This window comes from Mytilus edulis, chromosome 2, assembly GCF_963676685.1.
Source record: "Mytilus edulis chromosome 2, xbMytEdul2.2, whole genome shotgun sequence".
Lineage (NCBI taxonomy): Eukaryota > Metazoa > Mollusca > Bivalvia > Mytilida > Mytilidae > Mytilus > Mytilus edulis.
Genome location: NC_092345.1, coordinates 26,659,128 through 26,686,400, shown reverse-complemented (window position 1 = coordinate 26,686,400; position 27,273 = coordinate 26,659,128). Strand labels below are relative to the sequence as shown.

Genomic DNA, 27,273 nt, shown 5'->3' with positions numbered 1-27,273 from the left:
CATAAAGTGTGTTATTTAGTTACAAATCAACATCATTCAGGTACTAACAGATTTTTATTAAATAAAAAAATATTTTAATATAATATTATCAAAATCAATCACCTTCAAATGCCACCTGGCTTTCTGTTTGCACATAAATAGGCCCTTGCAAAAAATAAGCCTTTAATTGGACAATATAGGGCGAGCCAAAAATATCCATAGAAGTTGGACTCTCTGCTAATGTTTTAACTATTTCATATTTGGACTCTTTAGCTTCTTTAGACTTTTCTGTTGATCGATCTAGAAGGTATTCGTTAAAACCTGGAAATTCACATAATCTTTTCTGTCCCCATGGTATTAAAGCTAGTGCTGAGAGAACACTGTGAGAACTATGTCTAAGTTCTGGAAATGGTTGCCTAGCAATAGACATGATAATCTGAAGCATGTTGGGGTCCAGATGATCAAACCATTTCTCTGACAGCTTACAGTTGTCAGAAGTTTGTTCTGGTACCTGTAATAAAAATTTAAAAAACAATAAGGAAATTTGGATCATTGGGTTAGTTATTACATGAGCAAAATAACAGGTGCCACATGTGAGTAGAATGTGCTTACCCTCCTCAAGAACCTCAGATCCCTCTATTTATTTTGAAGGTTTTGTGTTGCTTTAATAGTTGTTCGTTTTTTATTTTGTTTTTTGTAAACTTGTCTTTTGATTGTTTTTTTGTTTTTTAATCTATTGCATTGTCAGTTGTCTTAATTTTCTTTTAAAATGTAAGGACACTCTGGATCAGAAATAAATTTACTAATTCAAGAGGAAATGTCTTAATCAAGTTCCTGATTCAGTAGCTACATGTATTGGAAATGAAGAAATAAAGTTACTAATTCCATATGAAATGCATAAATCATTTCACTGAATTATGAGGAAATGAAGAAAGCAATTTACTGATTCAAGAGGAAATGTAGAAATCAAACCCCCCAAAAAGTATGTTATTTATAATAAACAGCTGCGCCATGAGCGCATGATACGCCCGACGTCTTGTGTGGAAGTTTTATGCAATAATCATAAATAGTTTCTGAGGAAGTTTAAAGCAATAACCATTTATTGTTTTTGAGACACGGCGGGACATGTGAACTCCCCCCCCCCTGTTTTTTTTTATACAAATATCACTAAAATAAAATCTTGAATCAAACCAAAAAGTATACAGATCTTTAAATTAGTATAACAAAGAAGTGTGTGCAGTTTCAAGCAATAATCATAAATTGTTTTTGAGATACGGCGTGACATGTAAAAAAAAACCTCCCCTTTTTTACAAAGTACTCAATAACTCAAAAATAAAATTTTGAGTCATCACCAAAAAGTATACAGATCTTTAGATTAATATAACAAGAGTGCACACACTGAAATGTCTCGCCTTCTTTACTAATCATTGATATTATGTTGATACTCCTAAATATAAAGCTTTATTACGACTGTCACATAAACCATGAAATTGAGGTCAAGGTCAGTTGAACCATATGCCAGGCAGACATGTACAGCTAACAATGCTTCCATACAACAAATATAGTTGACCTATTGCTTATATTTTAAGAAAATAGACCAAAACACAAAAACTTAACACAGAGCAATGAACCGTGAAAACCAGGTCAAGGTAAAATAAAACCTGCACGACTGACATATAGATCATAAAATATTTCCATACACCAAATATAGTTGACCTATGACATATAGTATAAGATAAAAAGACCAAAACTCAAAAACTTAACTTTGACAACTGAACCATGAAAATGAGGTCAAGGTCAGATGACATCTGCCCGCTAGACATGTACACCTTACAATCATTCCATACAACAAATATAGTAAACCTATTGCATAAAGTATGAGAAAAACAGACCAAAACACAAAAACTTAACTATAACCACTGAACCATGAAAATGATGTCAAGGTCAGATGACATCTGCCCGCTAGACATGTACACCTTACAATCATTTCATACAACAAATATAGTAAACCTATTGCATAAAGTATGAGAAAAACAGACCAAAACACAAAAACTCAACTATAACCACTGAACCATGAAAATGAGGTCAAGGTCAGATGACACCTGCAAGTTGGACATGTACACCTTACAGTCCTTCCATACACCAAATATACTAGACCTATTGCTTATAGTATCTGAGATATGGACTTGACCACCAAAACTTAACCTTGTTCACTGATCCATGAAATGAGGTCGAGGTAAGTGAAAACTGTCTGACGGGCATGAGGACCTTGCAAGGTACGCACATACTAAATATAGTTATCCTATTACTTACAGTAAGAGAGAATTTAACATTACAAAAAATCTGAACTTTTTTTTCAAGTGGTCACTGAACCATGAAAATGAGGTCAAGGACAATGGACATGTGACTGACGGAAACTTCGTAACATGAGGCATCTATATACAATATATGAAGCATCCACGTCTTCCACCTTCTTAAATATATAGCTTTTAAGAAGTGAGCTAACACCGCCGCCGTAGCCGCCGCCGGATCACTATCCCTATGTCGAGCTTTCTGCAACAAAAGTTGCAGGCTCGACAACAAAGAAGTGTGTAAAGTTTTAAGCAATAATAATAAATCGTTTTTGAGATACGGCACGACATGTAAAAAAAACCCTCCCCCTTTTTTACAAAATACTCAATAACTCAAAAATGAAATTTTGAATCATCACCAAAAAGTATACAGATCTTTAGATTAATATAACAAAGAAGTGTGTAAAGTTTTAAGCAATAATCATAAATCATTTTTGAGATACGGCGCGATATGTAAAAAAAACCTCCCCCTTTTTTACAAAATACTCAAAAACTCAACTAGAGGCTCTAAAGAGCCTGTGTCGCTCACCTTGGTCTATGTGCATATTAAACAAAGGACACAAATGGATTCATGACAAAATTGTATTTTGGTGATGGTGATGTGTTTGAAGTTCTTACTTTACTGAACGATTTTGCTTCTTACAATTATATCTATAATGAACTTTGCCCATTAGTAACAGAGAACTATATTTGGTAAAAATTTACATATATTTACCAAATTAATGAAAATTGTTAAAAATTGACTATAAAGGGCAATAACTCCTTAAGGGATCAATTGACCATTTAGGTCATGTTGACTTATTTGTAGATCTTACTTTGCTGAACATTATTGCTGTTTACAGTTTATCGCTATCTATAATAGTATTCAAGATAACCAAAAACGGCAAAATTTCTTTAAAAATTACCAATTGGAGGGCAGCAACCCAACAACCAGTTGTCCAATTCATCTGAAAAATTCAGGGCAGATAGATATTGACTTGATTAACAATTTAACTTCTTGTCAGATTTGCTCTAGATGCTTTGAATTCATAGTTATAAGCCAAAAACTGCATTTTACCCCTATGTTCTATTTTTAGCCGTGGCGGCCATCTTGGTTGAATGGCCAGGTCATCGGACACATTTTTCAAACTAGATACCCCAAAGATGATTGTGGCCTAGTAGTTTCAGTGGAGATTTTGTAAAAGATTACTTAGATTTATGAAAAATGGTTAAAGATTGACTATAAAGGGCAATAACTCCTAAAGGGGTCAACTGACCATTTTGGTCATGTTGACTTATTTGTAGATCTTACTTTGCTGAACATTATTGCTGTTTACAATTTATCTCTATCTATAATAATATTCAAGATAATAACCAAAAACAGCAAAATTTCCTCAAAATTACCAATTCAGGGGCAGCAACCCAACAACCGATTGACCGATTCATCTGAAAATTTCAGGGCAGATAGATCTTGACCTGATAAACATTTTTATCCCATGTCAGATTTCCTCAAAATGCTTTGGTTTTTGAGTTATAAGCCAAAAACTGCATTTTACCCCTATGTTCTTTTTTTAGCGGTGGCGGCCATCTTGGTTGGTTGACCAGGTCACGCCACACATTTTTTAAACTAGATACCCCAAAGATGATTGTGGCCAAGTTTGGATTAATTTGGCCCAGTAGTTTCAGAGGAGAAGATTTTTGTAAAAGATTAATTTAATGTATGAAAAATGGTTAAAATTGACTATAAAGGGCAATAACTCCTAAACGGGTCAACTGACCATTTTGGTCATGTTGACTTATTTGTAGATCTTACTTTGCTGAACATTATTGCTGTTTACAGTTTATCTCTATCTATAATAATATTCAAGATAATAACCAAAAACAGCAAAATTTCCTCAAAATTACCAATTCAGGGGCAGCAACCCAACAACCGATTGACTGATTCATCTGAAAATTTCAGGGCAGATAGATCTTGACCTGGTAAACATTTTTATCCCGTCAGATTTCCTCAAAATGCTTTGGTTTTTGAGTTATAAGCCAAAAACTGCATTTTACCCCTTTGTTCTATTTTTAGCCGTGGCGGCCATCTTGGTTAGTTGACCAGGTCACGCCACACATTTTTTAAACTAGATACCCCAAAGATGATTGTGGCCAAGTTTGGATTAATTTGGCCCAGTAGTTTCAGAGGAGAAGATTTTTGTAAAAGATTACTTTAATTAACGAAAAATGGTTAAAAATTGACTATAAAGGGCAATAACTCCTAAACGGGTCAACTGACCATTTTGGTCATGTTGACTTATTTGTAGATCTTACTTTGCTGAACATTATTGCTGTTTACAGTTTATCTCTATCTATAATAATATTCAAGATAATAACCAAAAACAGCAAAATTTCCTCAAAATTACCAATTCAGGGGCAGCAACCCAACAACCGATAGACCGATTTATCTGAAAATTTCAGGGCAGATAGATCTTGACCTGATAAACATTTTTACCCCATTTCAGATTTGCTCTAAATGCTTTGGTTTTTGAGTTATAAGCCAAAAACTGCATTTTACCCCTATGTTCTATTTTTAGCCGTGGCAGCCATCTTGGTTGGTTGACCGGGTCACGCCACACATTTTTTGAACTAGATACCCCAATGATGATTGTGGCCAAGTTTGGTTTGATTTGGCCCAGTAGTTTCAGAGGAGAAGATTTTTGTAAAAGTTAACGACGACGGACGACGGACGCCAAGTGATGAGAAAAGCTCACTTGGCCCTTCGGGCCAGGTGAGCTAAAAATGAAATTTTGAATCATCACCAAAAAGTATACAGATATTAAAATTAATATAACTAAGAAGTGTGTAAAGTTTTAAGCAATAATCAAGAAACGTTTTTGAGATACAGTGCGACATGTGAAAAAAAACACACCCCTGTTTTAGTTACAAAGTGCCGTAACTCAAAAAGTTTAAATCTTATTTTCACCAAAAAGTATACAGATCATTTGACCATCATAAGAAACAACTATATTAAGTTGCATGAAATTTGGATAAGTCGTTCTCAAGTTACGGTGCGACATGTTTACGCCGGACAGACGGACAGACAGACGGACAGACAGACGGACGGACACCGGACATTTGTATACCATAATACGTCCCGTCAAAATTTTGACAGGCGTATAAAAACCTACATTCACAGATTATAATATGGAATGTGATTATCTCCCCTTTCTGTATCTAATTATCTCCCCCAAAGAGAGTATATATGATTTCATGGCCAAATCCTAATTTGTTATAACTATGTGGATGTATATCAAAAATTTTTGCCATAATACTTACTGGAATATGAATAAGATTTGCAGTAGTATGAAGAGCAATTTCCCGTAGATCTGATGGTGCCTGTTTCACCATCTTTCCTATTGTCTGTAACCCATCAATAAACATGTTTCCTGTAAAATACATAAATCTGTAATTTTGATTGACTGACAATAATCAAGAACAACAACAATATAATACCTTAATTCGGTTTTAAAAACAACTGCACAACGTTAATATATATGATCCTGCACAAACTAACCAGAGCAATGATAAAACAATACGAAACAAAAACAAAAGAGAAGCTTGAATATAGATGCAAGTTTCATGGAAATTGCACAAAATCTTATTGTAAGAGTTTAATGGTTCTCTATTTAAAGGATTGTAAAAGAGTTGGTTTTGTGCATAAATTTTAAATAATTCAATTGACACTATTTCACTCCTCTATAAATGATCAGTTCAATTAAAGTTAAAAAAAAAATTAACTCACCCTTTTCCCATGTCATTTGATCAGACTGCTTTGGTTATGGTTGAAAATGGTTTTTGTATCAATCTGAGGAGTTAATCCCTTTTCAACTGATTTTTATTAGTTTGTTCTTATTTTATACTGTGGCGCCAACAAGCTGTTTAACCGCAACAAATTCTTTATGTGTCTGTCCCAAGTTAGGAGCCTGTAGTTCAGTGGATGTTGTTTGTTGCAGGTGATCATATTTGCTTTTTGTTCATTGTTGTGTACATAAATCAGGCCTTTAGTTTTCTCGTTTGAATTGTTTTACATTTGTCATATCTAGGACTTTTATGGCTGACTATGTGGTATGCTAATTGTTAATGGCTTTACAGTGACCTATAGTTTTTAACTTCTGTGTTATTTTGTTTCAAGTGGAGAGTTGTCTCAGTGGAGAGTTGTCTCATTGGCAATCATACAACATCTTATTCTTATATTGTCAGATTTATTGCAACAAAATAGTGTAGGGTTGATACTGTTAATATTTACCCAACTTCTCAAGAGCTAGTTTTCCCTCTATGGTTTTAGCTATTAATCCAATAGTCTGTACAGAAATACTGCATAAATTTTTATCCTCTGAAGTCAAGTTTCTTAACAGTAGATTAACAAATGTCTTGTTCCCATTAAACACTTCTTTAGGATAAAAATAGGCAACACCTCCAAAAAACTTAATTAAACCTGAAATTGATCAACATATCAAATTAGTCTACATCAAACTGTATGATATGATTTAATAGCTACATGTCTCTTAATCTCAACATTTTAAACAACATGATCATTATATATCCTGAATATGCATGAAATATTTTGCTGGACCTTAACAAGTAAACATAAATTATAATTTTTTATATGTTTGTGTCCCATCCCCCCCCCCCCCTTTCAACTATCATTGCTTGAATTCATCAGTTATTTCATGAATGCCGAACTCTTACAAAATGTGCATCCAATTCTTTGATACAATTAATTTAAAGTTAACATGAATTAGAATAACATCTAAATAAAATAATAATCAATGATTATCATTTAAAAGATAGGATTGATATTATTTTGATTCATTTCCCTTTGGTTTGACAATATATCAATAGTTTCTTTCATTTGATATGAAAGTTTTTAACATCACCATGTGTGTAAGCCAATAGCAAAATACATAATAAATAAAATGTGAATTTATATATCATATAAAATTATATACCATATAAGCCATACATGTCATATCAAGGTTATTTAATTTCTCAGGTATCTTCAAATAGCAGGAACAGGATTTATCAACCTAACAAAAACTTTGTGGAAAAAGCCATTGTTTGCATACCTGGTAACAAGAGTCCTCCCATTGGATCTGTAGAAGATGTTGACAGTAGGGTCTCTATCTGTTTTATGATTCCTGCTCCATCTAGAAAAACAATTCCATGCTCTACCATACCAAGGTCAGAAAGTAGTTCCAAACAATTTAACTGACTAAGAATATCATCTTTATGGATCTCATTTAACAACAGCTGAAGTAATCCTGACTCGCGTGTCTTTTGGAGAGATGATTCTGATACTTTACTGATATGAACTATTAACTATAATAAAAACATAAAAATTGTTTTGGTTTAATTTCATGTATGTACAAAAGATATTTACATAAACTTTGGCCACAAAACATGCATTTAATCTGTTTATGTTTCTGATAGCAAATTCCTAATTATCTAGGCTGGTAATTAGCTAGCAAGTAATAGTTATCATCTTATTAGAAACAACAGTTGCTCATGACTTTTTATTTATGTAACTATAGTTTTACTGAGCATTAACATTGTAATAAGTCTGGTGTATATCAATAGGCAAACTTGTCATTTATCCAGAATAACAAGATGATTATAAACACAAACAAGAATGTGTCCCCAGTACACGAATGCCCCACTCGCACTATCATTTTCTGTGTTCAGTGGACCGTGAAATTGGGGTAAACCCTCTAATTTGGCATTAAAATTAAAAGATCATATCATAGGGAACATGTATACTAAGTTTGAAGTCGATTGGACTTCAACTTCATCAAAAACTACCTTGACCAAAAACTTTAACCTGAAGCGGGACAGACGGACGGACGGACAGACGGACGAACGAACGGACGCACAGACCAGAAAACATAATGCCCCTCTACTATCGTAGGTGGGGCATAAAAATGACCAAGACTGTTTGATACAGGTGAAAATTAGAGATGTTAGCAGAGATGCAAACAGTTTTTTTTTCCTGTCAGACAATGGGGCCTACAGGGTACCAAGTTTTGCCAGACCCATCAAATTTCTGCCAGACCCATATTTTCACTCAAAAATCAAATGAAATTATGCTATTGAACTGGTTTGGTCTTTTACCGGGTTTCGACCCACTTACAAATTTTATCGGCCATGACATATTTCCTGAACTTATCAACTATGCTTAATAGACCTCCTTCCTAGAGAGCGAATTTCTAAAACAAATACGGAGAATTGTTCGGGGCGAGATGGACAAGGTACGAAAGACTATTACTGGGCGGAAATACTGGTTCCCGGAGTTAGAAAATGCGGGGGAACAGGACATTTACTTTTATTAATTTAAAAGATGATCGCAATTTTATAAACAAAATACTCTGCCGGGGCCGACGGGGATTTCAGTTTTGGCGGACCCAAGCAGACTTAAATATTGCCGGCCATCAGGTCCTGCACAGCTACGAGTTTTGCCGGACCTGCATAAATTCTGCCCCTTAGGTCCGACGATTAGTTGCATCTCTGGTTAGATTTTTTCCTACTTATCAATGAAACTTAGTTAGTTCTAAACAGTAACATGTGAATATTCTTTCACAATTTATATATAAAATTGAAAACCAAACCAATGAGATTCTGTTTAAACAGATTCCACTGTACACATTATACACAGTAAAACAATACCTCATAAACTCTGAATTTGACAGTATCATCTGTCTGGAGGACTTCTTGTAGAGATGATAACATTTCTGAGGAGTAGATAAAATCCAGACCATCATTTGTTCTGCCTTCAAAAAAAGAACAAGAGTAGTGTTATATATATGTAAAACATTCTGTGAAAGTTAGTCAAAGGAATGAGATTAGTTACACAGTGTGCAATTGTCCTAATACAGGAATTTATCGGGTCAATAAAATTAATATCAGGAATTTATCCTGATGTTGTTATATTACAAATTATTATATTCAAATTCAATATAAGGACAATATCAACCAAATATATTTTAGATATTTAATCTAAAACTGAAAATTTTAAAATATCACGACTATTTATAAGGCAACTTCAATTTTTCTTTCTTTTTTATTAGGTCAATGGTATAAGGGAGATAATCTCAATTGACGTAACAAATAAGGGAGATAATTCCTATTGACGTAATAAAAAATTGTACTGAAATTTATTAGGACGATATCAGCCAATCAAATTGCAAGAAATTATTCTAAATCAGGATAAATAAATTTATTATAGAGGATCGAGGGAACAAAAATTCAGATTTTTTTTTTCATTATAAATTTTATTTATAACACTATTTTTTTTCACTTTATCATGGGATACAAAAATCAACCAAAAAAATTGATTTGTTTTAGCCCCAGAAGTCTTTTAAAATGTTTATATCATTGAAAAAGCTCAAAATTATCTCCCTTTGATGCAAAAATGCCATTTTTTTTTGCATTAAAATTGAAATATCTTTTTTAACACATCATATTTTTTTAATATTATTTTCAAATAAGCTGAACTTCTAAACAATAGTAAAATTGAGGTGATTTCTGTAATTTAGTTCTTTTTTTATTCCGATATTACCTATATGTCTTTTATTAGTTCAACAGAAATAAAGTACCTGAACAAAATGCATGCTTCTTAAGCAGGGCTTGAGCTTAAAAGAATGGTGACCCCATTTTTTAATTTGATTTTTCTATTAAGTATATAATAAAGTTCATTTATAGAAAAAATTGCGAAATCCTATATTTAAAAAAAATCGATTGAACCCGTGAGCCCCCTTTAGTCATTATTATTGAGTTTACACTTATCTACCGAAAATCACCTCTAGTTCAGCCAGCAACCCATTCAGCAAACAATATTGTGAAATAAAAACCCTTATTCATCGGTTAAATTTTAGTAGAAATTAGTACCATTGATTTTTGTCATAAGATTTTTTTGTAAAAAGAGCCAAGCATTACAAAATACAGGCATATTTGACAACATTTTTGCACCTGTCCCAAGTCGGGAGCCTCTAGCCTTTGTTGGTATTGTATGATTTTTAGTTTTAGATCATTTATGTATTTCAGAGTTTAGTATGACATCTATTATCACTGAACTAGTACTAATTTTTGTTTAGGGGCCAGCTGAAGCACGCCCTTGGGTGCATGATGTGCTCCCTGTGTTGAAGACCAATTGGTGGCCTGCAGCTGTTTTTTACTCTTTGGTTGGGCTGTTGTCTCTTTAAAACATTCCCCATTCCATTTTCAATTTTATAGTAGGCACTTGACAAAATGCTTGACAACTACTGTAAGCTTCCTTCTAACTATAAAAGTCCAGTCAATCTATCATAAATTTGACCCTAACTTTGAAGTAATTGCAACAAAAGATTTTAAAGTTTTGATCTTTAGCATTATATCCCAAATACACTCAAAAAAAAGTCCCATAAAATTAACTTGAGGAAATCTAAAAACTCATGATTTTAAAATTCCTATGGAGATTTGCATTGATAAGGGAGATAACTCTTAAAAAATAGTGGTCTTTAGAGTATAACAAAAAACAGGTGTTTTCATATCTTTTATCAAGCTACAACCTAGATTTCATAATTCATTGGTTAACCATTTATAAGATTTTTCAGCATGTCAAAGTAAAGAATCTCAAATTGAATAAAACCAATTCAGGGCTCACACTACTTCAGAATTATAGGGAGAAGTGACTTCTCTTTTTGAAACTGATAGGGAGAAGTGGTGAGATTTGAAAGAGAAGTGCTCATTCGCGCGGTGCGCTACAATGTTTGGATTTTACAATAGTATAAAGGGCCATATGTAAATAATGTTCTTTTTATATTGTTCAATTCATATCTGAGTAAAAAAATTACAATTAAAGTAACATTTGAAATTAAAAGTTGTTTAAGTTTTACTAAGGTTCTTGTGAGAAACTTATTCCAACTAAATATCTAGCACTAAAAAAAAAAAATATTTTAAAAAATGTAAAGAAATTATAATATATCATTATTACAATTTAATTAAAAATTATCTTGTGTATGAAATTCAGTGTTTCTCATAAAAAAATATAAAAGTTATTAAGCTGGGCCATAATATATTGAAATTAGTATAATAGTCTCAGAGTTAAGCAACTTTAATCAATAGTTTGAAACAATCCATAAAAAAATATAGGGAATTATATACACCAATCAATTAGATGTAACCAAAAGTCTCTTTATGTGTGTGGAATGCGTAATTTTTCCCTTTGGAATCAATATTCTTCTGTCAACTGTTCCGTCCGTGCGTCCGTAGTAATTATTGTAAAAGTACGATTTCAGTCATAGCTGGTCCGGTTCAGATCCGTAGTTTAGAAATCGGTCAATGGCGGACAAATGCAAGAAAATTTACAAAAATAAACGATGTTTGACAAGTTATTTGAAAAGGAACATGACGTTTTTAATGCAATAAATGGATTAAACATTTACTGGAGGCAACTTTTTCACGTTTAAATGAAGTAACAAACTTATTTTGCCGCCGAAATTTAGGTTGATGTACGTTTTCGAGTAACAAGCACCGGAACTTGCGAAAATGCATGAAGTGATAAAAAGTTGTATTTTTATCAAATAACCTGCTGCACACTGCGAAGACAATGCTTCAACCTCTTTTCTAAAGATAATGAATCGTTTATGTCTGAATTTCTTTAATTATCAATAACAAATTGATGTTTCATCAACTTGGTAAAAATTGAAAATGTCCGATGACGGAAGCGACTGAAAGCGAGTATCGCCAAGAACAGGGCGACTTGATTTCGCTTTTGGGGGTCGGGGAAAGCGAAGTGACAGTGGGGAAGGCGACTTCTTCGCCCAAGTCGCCTGGTAGCGTGAGCCCTGCAATTAAGCATATATATTCTTCTTTTTGTGGTTTACAGTTTCTTTTAAAAAGGTAGATGCTGAACAAATATATTTAGCAGTTATAAACAATACCAAATATTCACATTATTTATTTCAAATTGGTCACAAAGCCATAAATTTGCAAATTCTTTAATGAAAAATGTGCAAAAAAAAAAAAATACCCATAATACATCGGTTATCATATGTACATTTTATGAGCTGAACATTATATAATATAGTAAAATACGAACTTACAACCCCATCAAAGTATCATATTTTACATGAATTTTAAGAAAATCAACCAAAAACTGACAAAAAAAGACTATTTTTTGCAGAGTTATCTCCCTTTCCAATGTTAATTTCCACAAGAAATTAAAAATGCTCATATTAAGTTTTCCTCAAGTTAGATTTTATTGGACTTTTTTCTGTGTATTTTTAGGGCTTAATGCTATAGATTAGAACTAAAACATTTCTGCAATTAGTTTGAGGTTCAAACTTAGTTTGATTGGACTATAAAGGTACAGGTACAGGTACATTTTTTGTACATTAAAGGATTCCCACTATAGAGATATTAGTGTGATCTTGAGTCATAGCACATGTACAGTCGACTCTCGTTATGTCGAAGTCAGCCGGACCAGAGAAATATTACACGTAGTTCGACTCAAACGAACACCGGAAGTTCGACAATCTAAGGGACACAACTCTTGCTTAGCTTGGTAAAGCTTAAATAAATCCAGCTGAATATGGCAAGGGGATCGATATTCTAGTATCAGATCGATGTATTTGTATGTCACAGTCTTTTATTATTATAATGACATTATTTGTACTTATTCAATTGTTTCAATTAAAAAAAAATGCTATGGCTTTTCCAAGAGAGTAATTTCCAATCGATAGTTTCGTTATTCAGGTCGGTTATAGCTGACAAAATTGTTTATTCTCGGATACAAGAGATTTAAGAAAATTTTGATTTCTATTCATTTTGTTTTATCTCACTCTTTCTTTTCAAAAGAAAATATAACAAGATTGAAGACGCCGTTTGAGTAGTTTTTAGGTGATCATCAACGGAAGCCACAATCCTCACTTTATACACACTCAAGCTCATTAGTGTAAATCACAAATTAATTGTTTTGTAAACATTTTAAATACTTTTTCATGAACATTAACAATGTATCACTAATTATTTATCAAAATTCTATAAAAGATAATCTTAGGTAAACACTCATGGAAATAGCATGTCATAAATCAATACAGTGGTCAGTGACCGGAAATTTAATTACACGTGTATTGTCAGATTAACTCTTCAATCCATTTAAATCCCGGAGGTCATGTTTTGACATATATGTGTATTAGTTCGAGATAAAAAATGAATTTTGAATGCTTTGTTAACCTTGGGACCGTACATTTAGTTCGACTCAACCGAAATTTCGACTCATCCAATTTCGACTCATCAGGAGTCGAATTACATACTTTTGTATGGAATAAAGTTCGGGACCACGTGAAAATTTCGACTCATCCGAAATTTCGAGTCAACCGAGTTCGAGACAACGAGAGTTAACTGTATAATAAATGAATGCACATTATAGCATCTATAGAGAGATATTGAAGTGATTTTAAGTTAAAGACAACATACTAATATTAAGTATCACATTCTGTGCATGTTTTGCCACCTGAAGGGATGGGCTAGCTATCAAATTGATCACTGTTTTGATGACATCTCTTGCTGAATCCCAATTCAAAAGTGTTTGGTCATCTTCTCCAGCAAGTTTTAGCTGAAAAAAAGATTTTAAAGGACATTGATTACAGTAAAATGAACATAATGATTCACAAGCATATGCCTGAATATTTAGCCTTAAGACTGGTGTATGGGTTTATATAAGTCGAAAGTACATGTATGTGCACAATAAAACATTACTGGAGGGGGGCTTCCCCAGAAATTATTTTTTCTGGTAAAAAATGGTATGGTATCATACTTGGTAACTTTATTATCATAAAAATTATCTTATTAACTCAATTTAAGAAGCTACTGATGTATTCTTATAATATTAAGTCACTCTAAAATCTTTTCACTGAGCTTCAATAAACCTTATAAATCGCTATTTATTCCAATCCAAAAAGTTCAAATATTGTCCACTCTTTCAAACCAGTTGAAGCTATCTGGAGCCCTGTATAAACAATGTACTGTGCATGCAAATTTTCAAAGAGTTGTGTTTAAACCCTTGCAAACACTTCGAACAAAGCATTTTTCTTACTTTCATTCATAAACTATACAAATTTCACAATGTTCACTTTCTAAACATTTCTGCCCTCATCTCGTTACTGATGAACTTTGTTCTTGGTTCACTCGACCCAAACAGGAAGTTGTCCAAGTTACTGTTTTTCCTGGATTGAACTAAATAGCAATAAGGTTTATCAAATTGCCCCTTCATCCAACATGAGTGGACATAGATCTATATAAATAATCCTTACTAAAACATAGAAGAATGTTACCTGTCTTAAACATAAACACTGTATCGTGGTAGAAGGGTGCTTTAATCCTATATCAAAATCATTTTTGAATAGGTCCAACCCAACAGCAGGTGACCATGCTAGCAAAACATTTTTTAAAATACTGCAACATTCTTCAATGATTTCACTGAAAGAAAAAAACAATAAAACAGTCACTAAACATAACAATAAAATAACATTTAAATGCAATATATGAAGCTATCTATTCTAATTTCAGATTATCTTTTAAAAAATTGTTTTTGGTTTTGAACAAGCTGTTAATTTAATCATGTTAATAGAAACATAACAATCTTAGATCTGCATGATCTGTGCTTTGTGTCTTTTTTGTTGTAAGAGATGTATTAATAACCTGCAAAATTCATTTATTTAGTTTGATGTTTTATCGATCTGATGAGTTAAGCCCTTTTCAACTGATTTTTATATTTTTTCTCATGTTTATATTGTTATGCACCACTGTCTAAGTTTATAAAAAGTGCCTGTCCAAAGTCAGGAGTCTTTGAATTGTTTCCTATATCAAGTGTATTGAATGTTGAGTAGATATAATAAGATGTGGTACAAAAAATGTATGAGTGACAATGAGACAACTCTCATGGCATCCAAGACACAATTTGTAAAATTAAAGTAAACCATAAATACATTGTAGGTAAAAGTTTGGTCTTCCAAATGAAGCCTTGGCTTCTACCTAACAGCAAACTCTAATAAATCTATTATTCTGATTATTATGCTGAAATAACAGGAAGCAGCAACAGAAATAATAGAGATTATAACACAATACATGTATATGAGGATGGTGAAGAGGAACCCTAAGGTTGCTGTATATAGGGCACCAAAAATGACTAGTGTAAAATCTTTCAAATAGGTAAAACAAGGTCTAATTTATATTAAAAAACAAGAAACATGTATAAATCACATCAAGAAACAACAACCACTGGACATGCTGAACATCAGGTTCCTAATTTAAAAAAAATGTAGAACAGGTGCAAACAAATGCAATGAGTTAAGGGCTATACGTTTTAAGATACCAACCTTAACCCTTACATGTACCTGAAACAAATGGTATAACATTTGAGACACATTATAAAATATCAATAGGAAATGGCTTAACCATGTTAACTCAATATTAACACAAGTGATTTTCATCTTGAATTTAGTCTAATGTAAATTATACATAGATAGTCAACCTTCCTAATGATGTAAGCAAATACTGTGGAGATCAGTCTTTATAAGCCTAAACTGTACAACGCTGGAGATACATGGAGATATTGTGAAGTATAGGATGACTTGCAAAATTGAAGTAAAAACATGAGTTACAAACCCGTCATCAGTGTTTAACAAGCCAAATAACTTCTGTACAGATGAAACTGAGACTACTGTGTGTAGATTTATTGTTCTGACAGATGATAAAGCTGCTTTCAACTCAACCAATGTTGATAAAACATCTGTTGACAGTGTTGTCGTTTCCAAAGACCGACAAATGTCGTCTACATTTGCCGCCATTTTTACGATGAACAGTCTAGAGAGTGTCGAATGTAGATATACATTTCTCGGAAATCTCGGACTCTTTTATTAAAAATATACTGATCAAAACAATCAGCTTCAGCAGCCGATTCAGATCAATAAACAGATAAGAGAGTTCCAGTCATACGCCATTTTTGATGCGAAACAGAAAATTAAAGATGGAAGGGTGTAAATATTTAATGAAGAAGCAATTATAAAATGCCTAAGCGTAAAAATCTGTCTGGTGACGATGATCAATCGATTCCATTGCCTATCCAGGCTTTTTTCTGGCGTCAAACAAGGTGGGCGTATTAAATGTTAATTTCATTAATCATGTTAATCCACATATTCTTCATTAATCATGTTATTGAAAGTTTCTTTTCCAAAAATTTAGTTTTCACAAAGCAATCAAGAAGTTTTTGGTGCCATTTGCATTGATTGAAATGTCAAGACTGAAGGGGGAGCACTCTATGTATAAATTAATATAAACACAACAAAGAGTTCAAATGCACCCATTTATGCAACACTTTAAATTTAAATCTTGTAACCATTAATTTTGCAGACGTTAATTATGTTTAAAAATTATATGATAATTTTATTTGTTTTTGTTCCTGTAAATACACAAAGTTTGTTATTTTTAACTTGGCGTGTACTGGTTGACACACGCGTTCAGTATATTTGCGTTATGGAATTTCCGACTGCAGATTAACCACATAGAAGTAGAAGTAGAAGATATAAATATTTACAAAAGTTACAGAAACCACCCAAATTTTTAATATGATTCTTATTGTTCAATGAACAAGGCAGTGTCTGCATGTTCCCGCATGCCGGTACGCATAGCTAATTCGGCCATCATATTAGGCTATGCGTAACCGCAACCGATTTTTTAATAAACGGTCATATGATCAGGAATAGAACATAAAAGATCATGAAGATACCCCAAAAAATCAGTTATTTACGGATTTTGTGAATTCAGTGTTCAAAGAATGGCAAATAATAAATAATAATTTGTGTTTAATGTATTATTTAAAAAAAAAATAGAAATTAAACGTAAATGCACATTAAAAGAAGAATAAAATTATACTGAATTTGAATAATTGTATGTTAACAATGGTTAATAAAAAACTTGTGTGAAAGTTATTTTCTAATAAAATTCAGAACAGAAACCTGGACATGCTGGAAACATAAATTTTAAAATATGATCTAAAACAACTTAAAATAAAGTTTGAGTGTATACATAATTGAAGATGATAAGATAAAATTTCATATGCCTAAAACTAGATGCATTTGATATTCACATATTTATGATTATTTATTTCAAGAACTTGAACTGTCCTAATTTTGTATTGTTTTTCACTTGTTTGTTATACTTTTTTAATTGGATTATCTTCTAAAAAATAATGGTGTATATCAAATTATATCAATAATTATAATTAATATTAAATAAGATATTAAAATAATAACCAAGGTCATTTCTAGGGGGGGGGGGGGCTAGACCATTTTCGGGTCGCCTGGATTGGCCAATTTTAGCAATGGGAAATCGGGATTGCCTTGTTTAAAGATCGGGAGTTCGGGATAGAAAAACATTGGGATACAGGAAAGCCACGTTTTTAGCCACAGGAATGTGGGATTATTATGTTGAAATATTACGGGATTGACAAACAACTGTACCTTGGACAAAGTGCCATGTTCATTATACTTCAATCAGAATCGCATCTAGAAACAGAGTAGATCCAGATCAGAGTATACGTACATGTAAACCCCAAGGGTGACTGAGGTCACTTGGTCTTCTCCAAAACGGCAGTAAAACGCTTGCTGAAGTTGGCTGTGCGGGATGTGTCAAGTTCGCAGTCACGTCGGTCAGAATGGGGACGTTAAATCGGATGCCTCATGTAAAGAGAGTGCCACACTCTGTGCATGTTAAGAATCCTTGCAACAACTCTTTGAGGCCTGTTGCAAGGCAAAATTTCTGTCCCTATCTAATCTACCCTCATTTTCCAGTGGCAGTCCAAATATCTCCGACCATCATTCCAAAGGGCCTCTTTAATGACAAGACCTACCTATTGTACTTATTGTGAACTTGTTCTCGTCTGGAATATGCATGAAGTATTTGCCACTGGACATTAAGCAACCAACAATCAATCAAAGTACATGTGATAGTACGTTTAGAGATACAGCTTTGAGCTCGGATCAGGTCTTTAATTATTCCGTTAATTAAACGATTCTCAAATTATATCAATTAGAACCCTTTTGTTGTTCCACAAAGACAAACATTCTTTGGCTTTCCTTAAGGAAAAAACAAACATTGTGCTAAAGGACAGCGAAAGCTTCACTGACTTAATCAAATTAAAAAAATATGTTAGGCCAATTAAAATTAATTGCTAGATTTTCATCCCCGCCCGCCCCTCTGAAATTGTCCCGCCCTGATTTTTTTTATTTAACAAAAAAAATATTTCCGGATTTTGTTCATGTCCGTTACCGGGAACCATCGATAATTTCGTTTCATTCAAAACTTCCTGTTTCAAATTTCGTATTTGTATTTCTTCGAGTAATCTAACAAAAATGATTAAGTCGACATATTCTGCTGCTCTATAATGACAACATCATCTACCGAGAATAGAGATTGATAACGAGAAGGGCGTGAAATATTCGAGTTACGAGTAAAACGCCTTGTCCTTGAACGCAAATTGCAGTAGTCACTAGTGAATCGAAAACCGTGTTTTTTCTTTATTTATACGATGACTTTGTGTCAGGAAATTTGGACTGTGAATGATATCCAAAGCGCAAGAATCGTAGAACACATTGGTACAAAAAACATGACTGTATTAAAGAAATTTGCACAAGCACGAACTTGTTTGATTTATGACCGTATATTGAGAAAAAAAAGTCGACAAACACGCATTTTAATTATAACAAGCCCTTATATTTACCCATGGCTGTTGTTTTTGTTGACAAACAGCAAACACCCTTTGTAACTATCCCAATACCCTCAATTTAGTCATTAAACTGCTTTTCGGTTAAGTTCATGTTTTACATTGTACTTTCAATACTGAGTTTACATTTTATTCTGTACTCATAATACTTGTGTTGCATACAATTGTACCAATACATTTTATTGATTTTATGGGGACTAAAAACCATTGCTTAGAAAGCAAAATAAATTTGGTGTAGGTATAGTCAAACTGAAGGGGGCATTTTTCTTCTTTTTGATGTATACTATAAATAGGTTTCTAAAGCGGCAATTACATGTTTAACAGTGGTTGCCAATCAGGGATTTTTATTTAAGAGTTTAAAAAATAGTGTAGGATTCCTTTTACGGCATGTATATACATTATACAAGCTTGTTTTCCACTAGCATATACCCTGCGGTATGAAGAACTCGTGACGAGGGTTTCATATGAAATAAAATTTTAAAAATAAAATCCTCCCACCCGCCCCATTTTTTTCAAAAATTTGGATGAAAATCTACTAATTGATTTTAGTTGGCCTTATCAATTATTGGGGAATTAATGAATCGGCCTGTGAAAAAAGGATGGGGAGAAATATTAATACAAAGATGACCAAGGAAAAGTATATTTATACACAGCATCAATGGGATCCCGAGAAAACATTCCTTCAAACTGAAAGATCAAATTTGATAGGTACATGTAGAAAATTATCTCTTTCTGTGAAAGTACTAATAAGTATTCATTCAATCAACTTGAAAATATCGTTCGATTTTTTATTAAAGTTGTATATACAAAACCTTACCCCCTTTTTTCCCCCTAAACGTGTGCATCCAGTTTCTTATCAAGCCAAATTCTTGTTTTGACTTGAACTGGAATTTGGCCAATTTTCTGACTGGCTACTGAAGATTTTGGTGAACAAAAATGCTTATATACAGCTTGACTTCACGGTAACAGTGATAATACATATTCGGATTGGTTAAGCTGAAAGACTTTGAACATTAATCATAAGCATTGAAACTTTAAACTTTTAAATTTATCGGGATCATGATTTTTAACAAAATATGTCTGGGATTGCGAAAACTTCCGGGTTCATTTCACATTTTATTCCCAATCCAATGACATGAAATTATTAAACCTGATGCAGAAACGCATACCCTACAAAGAAAAATTTGGCTATTGGTACCCGCATGCAGGTACAATGTATGCTCAGACACTGCCTATTTATATAAACAAATTATATAAACAAATCCATAATATATGGGATTGCCAATAGGCCCCTTCACGGTTAAACTGGACCCCTTTTATGTTCCCTTATTGCCAAACTAACAACAGGTAAGGCCTAAATCCTGCAGTCAGCTTTCGGTCTATGTGATTTAATATTCAGACGTGACTGGTGCATCATGTCATGTGTTTATATGTTTTATATCAATCATGTTGACAGTATATCAAATGAGAAATTAGCACATTTATATCCTAAATGAGTTCTAAAAGAAATGAAAGATACTGGCTCAATTTGTCAAGAATATGATAACGGGCTGCCACCATGGGGTTAATTAACAGACACTTATTCATTTTAGCTTTCATCATGTTCATGGATATTGAGTCATGTGATCCTGATCATATGAGTTGTAGACCTTTCAGTAGTGAGAAGTGATACTTAGAGCACTGTCCGTGAAATAACTTCAAAACGTTTGACAAAATTTTTTAAATGTTAATAACTGTGACTAAATGAAGAATCAATTTAATTTCAAGATTTTAAATTGTATTATTGTTAAGTTGTAGATAGATATAGGAAAATATGGTGTGAGTGCTAATGAGACAACTCTCCATCCAAATAACAATTTTAAAAAAGTAAACCATTATAGGTCAATGTACGGCCTTCAACAAGGAGCCTTGGCTCACACAGAACAATTAACAAGCAATAAAGGGCCCCAAAATTACTAGTGTAAAACCATTCAAACAGGAAAACCAACGGTCTTATCTATATAAAATAAAAAAATGAGAAACGAGAAACGAGACCTGTAAGTAACAAAAAGTGATGTTTAAATTGATTTTGGTCTTTCTGTTCCTGAACATAAATTTTCTTTTGCAGTCCATTTATAAGACCAAAGAGAGGAAAACTGTGTGAAGCAGCTGTAGTTGTAAGTTGAATAACATAATTTTTGCAGATACAAATTTATCATGTATATATACATGTATGTGAACATTTAAAAAAATAGTCTTTTAATAATAGTTTGCAAATGTGTTGGATATATATCCCATTAAAAACTTGTTATGTCTGAAAAAAAATTATACAGTACTTAGAACTCGAGTTGCACATAATGAACAAAAGTATTATGTTTTTTTGTGTATAAAAAAGAAAGCTTGCTCATGTGCTTTACGGTACTAGCCAAAGAAAGTAACAGAATACAAATTATTATAAGATAAACATAATTTAGCCATTGAAAAATTAGCCATCATAATGAGTCTTACATGTACATAACATGATCATTTGTTACAGTGGCAGATTTGTTGAAAAAGCAGCATACATTTTTACACTACACTGTATAAACTGTTATATATTTGGTCTACAGGTCATGAAATCAGGATTTATTTAAAGATGAGTATGCTTTGAGATAGTTTACACTGCATATCTTTTTAAAAAACATTAAATTGAAGCAATTTATGAAAAATTAAACTCACCTAGGTTTGAATGCACATTTGATTAATTCCAAAGTCTAGAGTGGAATCTAGGATCCTTGTGGTATTTGACTTTAATTTGACTGTCAATATATAACAGTCAACAAGCTTATGTCAACAGACTGGAGGCGAATCTGGAACGAATTTAATGATTGTCATCAATCATGTCAATAAAAGAGGAGACAATTTGTTATAAAATTGATTGGTTACCATAATGACAGTGGAATAAATACATAAATGTATATATGGAAGAAGAATTAGATACAATACACATATACCAGAACTCAAAAGGTCATTTCATGAAAAAATGCTTGAAAGTCATGAATTTTTTCATTTAAACTTTCAATAATTTTTCATCCTACATTTAAGAGTTTATGTGAAAATAGCCCCACATGGTAGTGAATATTCATAGGGAAAACGTAAAAAAGTTCCATTTATTTTTCAGTCACTGGAACGTGTTGTTGTACAGAATATCCTTCATGGAGCCTCCCCTAGTCTTTGTGAGGCCATACAGAGTGTATCTAGATGGAAGGTTATACAAGCAGCATTTCCACATGTCATGCATGCATGTTCTTCACTCTTGGCTGCTTGCAAACAAAACCAAACAGGTTAGTGTACATGCTTGTTCTTATTAACCACACATTTTTATACAAATGGTTATTTCGGCAACAAATATTTTGGATTTGGAAGCCATTTAGAAAAATAATAATGATAACGCATGGGTGATTAAGTTCATTGCAACTTTCACAGTGTATTATTAAAATTAAAATACACATATATTTTTATAAAATTGTATTGTTGTCCATAGTGTAGTTTGTTTCATTGTACTGCACATGTATAGTTTACTTACACTCCAGATTGATTCCTTTCAAATTTCAATGGATGTACAATGATGCTCCTGCTCAATGTATTTTTTTTCTGTAGGAGGAATTGCCCTGTTGCTACACAATTTTGGTTATTTTTTAGATGCTGTGAAAGTTGGGGGTCATTTTTTTCAAACTGTCTTATTTATAGTAGATTCACAGGATCAAAAACGTTATATTGACAATTGAAGTTATTGAACTGCATTTACTTCAAGAAATTTCTTTCCATTTATCTACTGAACAGATCAGTCTTTTATTTAGCCAACATCTTGATATTGATAAAAGTTGTAATGTTTGAGGACTTTTTGGATCAGTCAGACAACTACTTCCTGTTATGATGCTCTTAATAAGAAGTCAGGGTATGCTTAGACAAACATTGGTAGCAATTTTGTAATAAAATTTAAACAAAAATCATCACATATATTTTTTTGTACATGACAAAGAAAATTGATACAATGTATTATTAATTGCCAAAGTAAAAAAAAGTACCGTACATGTACTGTATGTGCTTATATTTTACTTTTCAAAATGATCGAAAACATTGTAACTAAAACAATAATCATGTGATAATTGTCGATAAAATAATTATATAATTAACAGAGAGAAGACTGGGTCCTAGTGAGTCCAAGTTATTGTACATCCTTCACTGGATAATACTGGATGCTGCCTCAGAATGTGAAGACCTAGAATCTGACCCCTCCAGAGTTGAAAGTTCAGTACAGATGCACACACTTACCACAATACAGCTGTTTATTTATCTGTTTGCTCCACTTATTCACCTCTTGGAAATATCAGATTTTCAAACATTGAAGTTAGAAAATGGCCTTCAGCTTTGGCAGCCATTGTGGGACTATCGCCAACCAGATATCACTTGTTTTGCTGCTCCTGTTAAACCCCAACGTAACATACTGAAAGCCCAGAGGAACATGTTTAAACTTAATACAAATGCTGCTAACATTTACATTGGGAAAGGTTCTTCTAGAGATAATTTGGCCTTTCCATTTGGTGACCCTATAAGCAGACGGACCAGTTGTAATGATCAGTCACCTGGTGACGCTCCACTGGTTACCATGAGTGATATATGCCATTGGTCAATGACAGATTCACAGTCAGCCAACATGGAGGTCATTTGTGAATTTTGTAACACAGTTGTCCCTAGTGGAAATTCTGCTGGAAAAACATGCCAGTGTGGGAAGAAAAACAGTGTTTATAGTATTTCATCAGATTTCAAAATGCCACCTTTTCAGAAGAAAGATTCAATTGACCGAGAATTCAATAAAAATAGACTGATCAGTGCTGTGATGAGTGGAACGAAGGCACCAGGGATGTCTGATATCCTTAGTGCAAGTTATTTTGATGTGGCTGTATTGAGATGTCTGTTCTGCCTTCATTGGTCTGAGGAAGGTATTTATTGGGCTTTACGTTACATTCAGCAGAGAATGTTGGAAGTTTGTGATGAAAATACAAGACTTGACCTTTCTGAGAGGGAAAGAAGTTACTCCCTACCCATCCCTGATATCCAAATTCTACAGAGAAATAGTACAATCACTCCAACATTTCAAAAATTTCTAGAGTTAAAGAAACACAGAAGGGAAAAAAATTTGCTTGATAAAGCCAAACAAGCTGCTGCCAAAACTCTACAGACAATCCCAAGTGAATCAATAATCAATGATGGAAACCTAACAGAAGATAGAAAACAACCACCGTTAAAGAAAACTCGTGTAGATGAGTTGAAATTGAAATATGAAAAGTATATAGACTCAAGAAACCCTTCACCAGAAAAAGAAGTTCCTAATGTCACAGATTCCTCCTCTAGTTCAGGGTCTACTGCTGACAATGAAGGACACAGTTCCAAAAACCAAAGCTTTAAGATTAACCCTGATTTCCTGTCCGCAAGTCAGGGTATGTCTCATAGCGTTAAGATAAAACTGACAGAAAATAAAAATCCTCCTCCTCATGCTCCTCATGACATGTCTGACCAGGAATCTGCTGAGAGTAGTAATGAATCTTCTGTCTCCTCCCATCAAGGAGACACATTCACAGCAAAGGAAAATAAAAATCCAATAATAATGGTGACAGAACATACCCCTAAACACAAAGAAAAAATGTTTGCAATGTTAGAAAAGGGTATGGAAGATGAACAGAATGACAGCAGTAAATTACTGAAACCATCAGATAAAATACCACGCAGCATGACCGATTCAGATATAAGTTATCAAATTGAAGAAGATGTCGGTGAGGTATCTGGGTCAGTGTATTACATACAAGATAATGGACAATTGAATTACAAGATTGTTTTACGTGCTGTACATTTTATTTCAACCAATCAAAGAAGCCAGCGTGTTGCTGAAGTGTTATTAAATATAATAAATTGTCTGCTGGATTTAGATATTATAGAGAGAAAAAGTGATATTCGATCTAAACCAGGGGAGACAAAACCTTCTGATACTAAGGAGGAAACAAAGACGCCCTCAAAATGTGATCTTGCAATGGGAAAAGTGACAGCTCATGGTTTAGCTATGGATAGTTTAATTAGGTAGGTTTTAACAGCAGAATCTAAAGTTATGGTAGGTAGAACGTAACAGAAATAAATAATTATATAACTAAATAAATTTTGGGGTGGATTTATTTTGGTCTAATACAAATACATAAATACATGTAAATACAAATGCAAAGAATTGGAATAATTTAACACAGTTTGACTTGAAAATTACAGACAGACCTTTAAATTAATAGTTTAATTATGCAGTTGTAGAAATTACAATGTTATCATGTTTATAGTAGACAATTCAAAAGAACAAATAACACAAGTCGACCCAAAAAGAGAGATCCACATTTTTTTTCTAATTGTTATATACATTCATGACATTATCATGTTATAATGATTCTTTCTTTAATGTTAGTCAATCTTATTAATAAAAAAGTACACATGGCTGTTCACAGCAGGTTGGCAATTGATATATAGAATAACAAAATATACCCTCTGTTAGTCAACTTAGTGTCACATGTATACAACATACTTTGGATTCATTTTTCATGGGATACCATTTTTTTGTAGATTTCCTGGGTAAAGGTAAACAATGGTGAACTATCCAGAAAAATTGGTACCCAGGAAAATAAATGAATTAACAATACATCATTGTATTTTCTTTTTATACAGTATTTTCAAATCTTTTGGATGTCCTAATGGATGTGGTGATGGATTACATGGTAGCTATGGTGACCATCTGAGGGCAAAAGGTCATAACTGTCTTCAACGCCTGCAGCGAATTAATTCAGGATTGTTCCGAAGCTATTTAAGAGATACTGTTAAGAAGATGCCAGTTCAAGAAACTATTGATTTTCTCCATTCTTTCTTAGGATTCTGTATCGATCCTACGACTATACGCCAAGCTAGTCAAACACCAGGACAAGGTATGTACAATAATCTCTTCCTTAGGTGTTGTGTTCACAAATATTGTTGCCAACCTAAAAAAATGATTGCTATTTATCTCTGACATGTCTGTCTGATAAGAACTAGCATTTATGGTAATTTTATTTAACACTACTTTTTCGTCAGTCACATCTTATTTTCAAGTACAAAATAGTCTCACCCTTTCGGTTATGGTTCAATGACAATGAAAATCAAGCAGGTATATACATTGTTATTTATCTGTAGCCTTGATGGCATACATGTTTTCTTATCTGATATAAAAATAAGAAGATGTGGGATGATCTCCAATAAGATCCACCAAAGACCAAATGACACACATTGTAGATGTAAGCAACTATAGATACGTACGGTGACCTATAGTTGTTAATGTCTGTGTCATTTTGGTCTTTTGTGGATAGTTGTCTCATTGGCAATCATACCGCATCTTTTTTTTATAGTCACTGTATCATGAACCTAATTATGAGCTCCAACCCATTCATCCATTTATGAGAATTCAAAATATTTCCCATACATATATCAGTTGTTGTTATTGCTTACATATTTGATCAAAATCCTTTGCCAGTTCCTTGTGTAAATTGCTTTTTAAATTGAATTTTATGAGAATTATAAACTTTCAGTTGACAGGTTGAATCTCAATCATCCAAACAGAATTAGTCATATTTCTATTGTTTCATTTCAGGCTTCTTTAAGTCCTCGTCAACAGAGAGAATGTCTTTCCAACAGAATGGTTTCCATAACAATTTTGGTCACAGTATTGGTGGATTGGGATATAGAGGTGTGGAGGGAGTACTGATCACCAACATACTCAAGCCTTTTATATCTAAATGTGTGGATAATACAAGGGAACTCTACAGCAGTGACAATATCGTAATTATTCTTTTAAACTTTTTAATCCTTCACTTTTTAGCATAAAAGTAGCAGGTTACTAATTTTGCTATAAATGCCATGTACGTTAATAATGTACTTAAACAAGTACCTACTTTGTCATAAAATGAATGATTTATTTGTACAAACTGTAGAAACAGGCTTCACAAATTAAGATAGAGTCATCTAAGCAATATTGATGTCAATACTCTATTTATGTCTAAATGTGTATAGCATATTACTCAATTTATTTCACTTGACTGGGCGGAGTTTAACCGGTTCACTCACAATAAACCAGTCCATCTATAGATA

General features: G+C 33.0%; 2 protein-coding genes across 5 annotated transcripts in view; one reads left to right on the top strand and one right to left on the bottom strand.

Moving 5' to 3' along the window:
• Positions 1–35: 35 nt before the first annotated feature.
• Positions 36–16,197, bottom strand: LOC139511854 (26S proteasome non-ATPase regulatory subunit 5-like). The gene is made up of 8 exons (XM_071298973.1): positions 15,993–16,197; positions 14,660–14,804; positions 13,803–13,941; positions 9,012–9,115; positions 7,418–7,670; positions 6,598–6,786; positions 5,628–5,737; positions 36–490 (listed from the first exon to the last, which is right to left on the bottom strand). Exons 1-8 carry the CDS (start codon positions 16,172–16,174, stop codon positions 95–97), a joined length of 1,518 nt encoding a protein of 505 aa, XP_071155074.1. The 5' UTR covers positions 16,175–16,197; the 3' UTR covers positions 36–94.
• Positions 16,198–16,206: 9 nt separating this feature from the next.
• Positions 16,207–27,273, top strand: part of LOC139511853 (protein unc-80 homolog) — an 84,198-nt gene continuing 73,131 nt past the window's right edge. For all 4 annotated transcript variants that reach the window (XR_011662103.1, XM_071298972.1, XM_071298971.1 and 1 more), the window contains exons 1-6: positions 16,207–16,476; positions 21,215–21,263; positions 22,247–22,409; positions 23,265–25,200; positions 25,825–26,078; positions 26,777–26,964. Coding sequence is in view for 3 of the 4 variants with exons in the window: in XM_071298972.1 (XP_071155073.1) it covers positions 16,394–16,476; positions 21,215–21,263; positions 22,247–22,409; positions 23,265–25,200; positions 25,825–26,078; positions 26,777–26,964 (2,673 nt within the window). In the remaining variant the exon portion in view is untranslated. The remainder of the gene's footprint in view (positions 16,477–21,214; positions 21,264–22,246; positions 22,410–23,264; positions 25,201–25,824; positions 26,079–26,776; positions 26,965–27,273) is intronic.

What these genes read in the sequence shown, in the direction of transcription:
- LOC139511854 (XM_071298973.1), bottom strand. Translation starts at nt 16,174, where the DNA reads ATGGCGGCAAATGTAGACGACATTTGTCGGTCTTTGGAAACGACAACA. An exon ending in TTGTTAAACACTGATGACGG is followed by an intron (nt 14,805 to 15,992) that starts GTTTGTAACTCA and finishes TTTTTCTTTCAG; the next exon opens with TGAAATCATTGAAGAATGTT. An exon ending in CAAATCTTATTCATATTCCA is followed by an intron (nt 491 to 5,627) that starts GTAAGTATTATG and finishes TTTTTATTACAG; the next exon opens with GTACCAGAACAAACTTCTGA.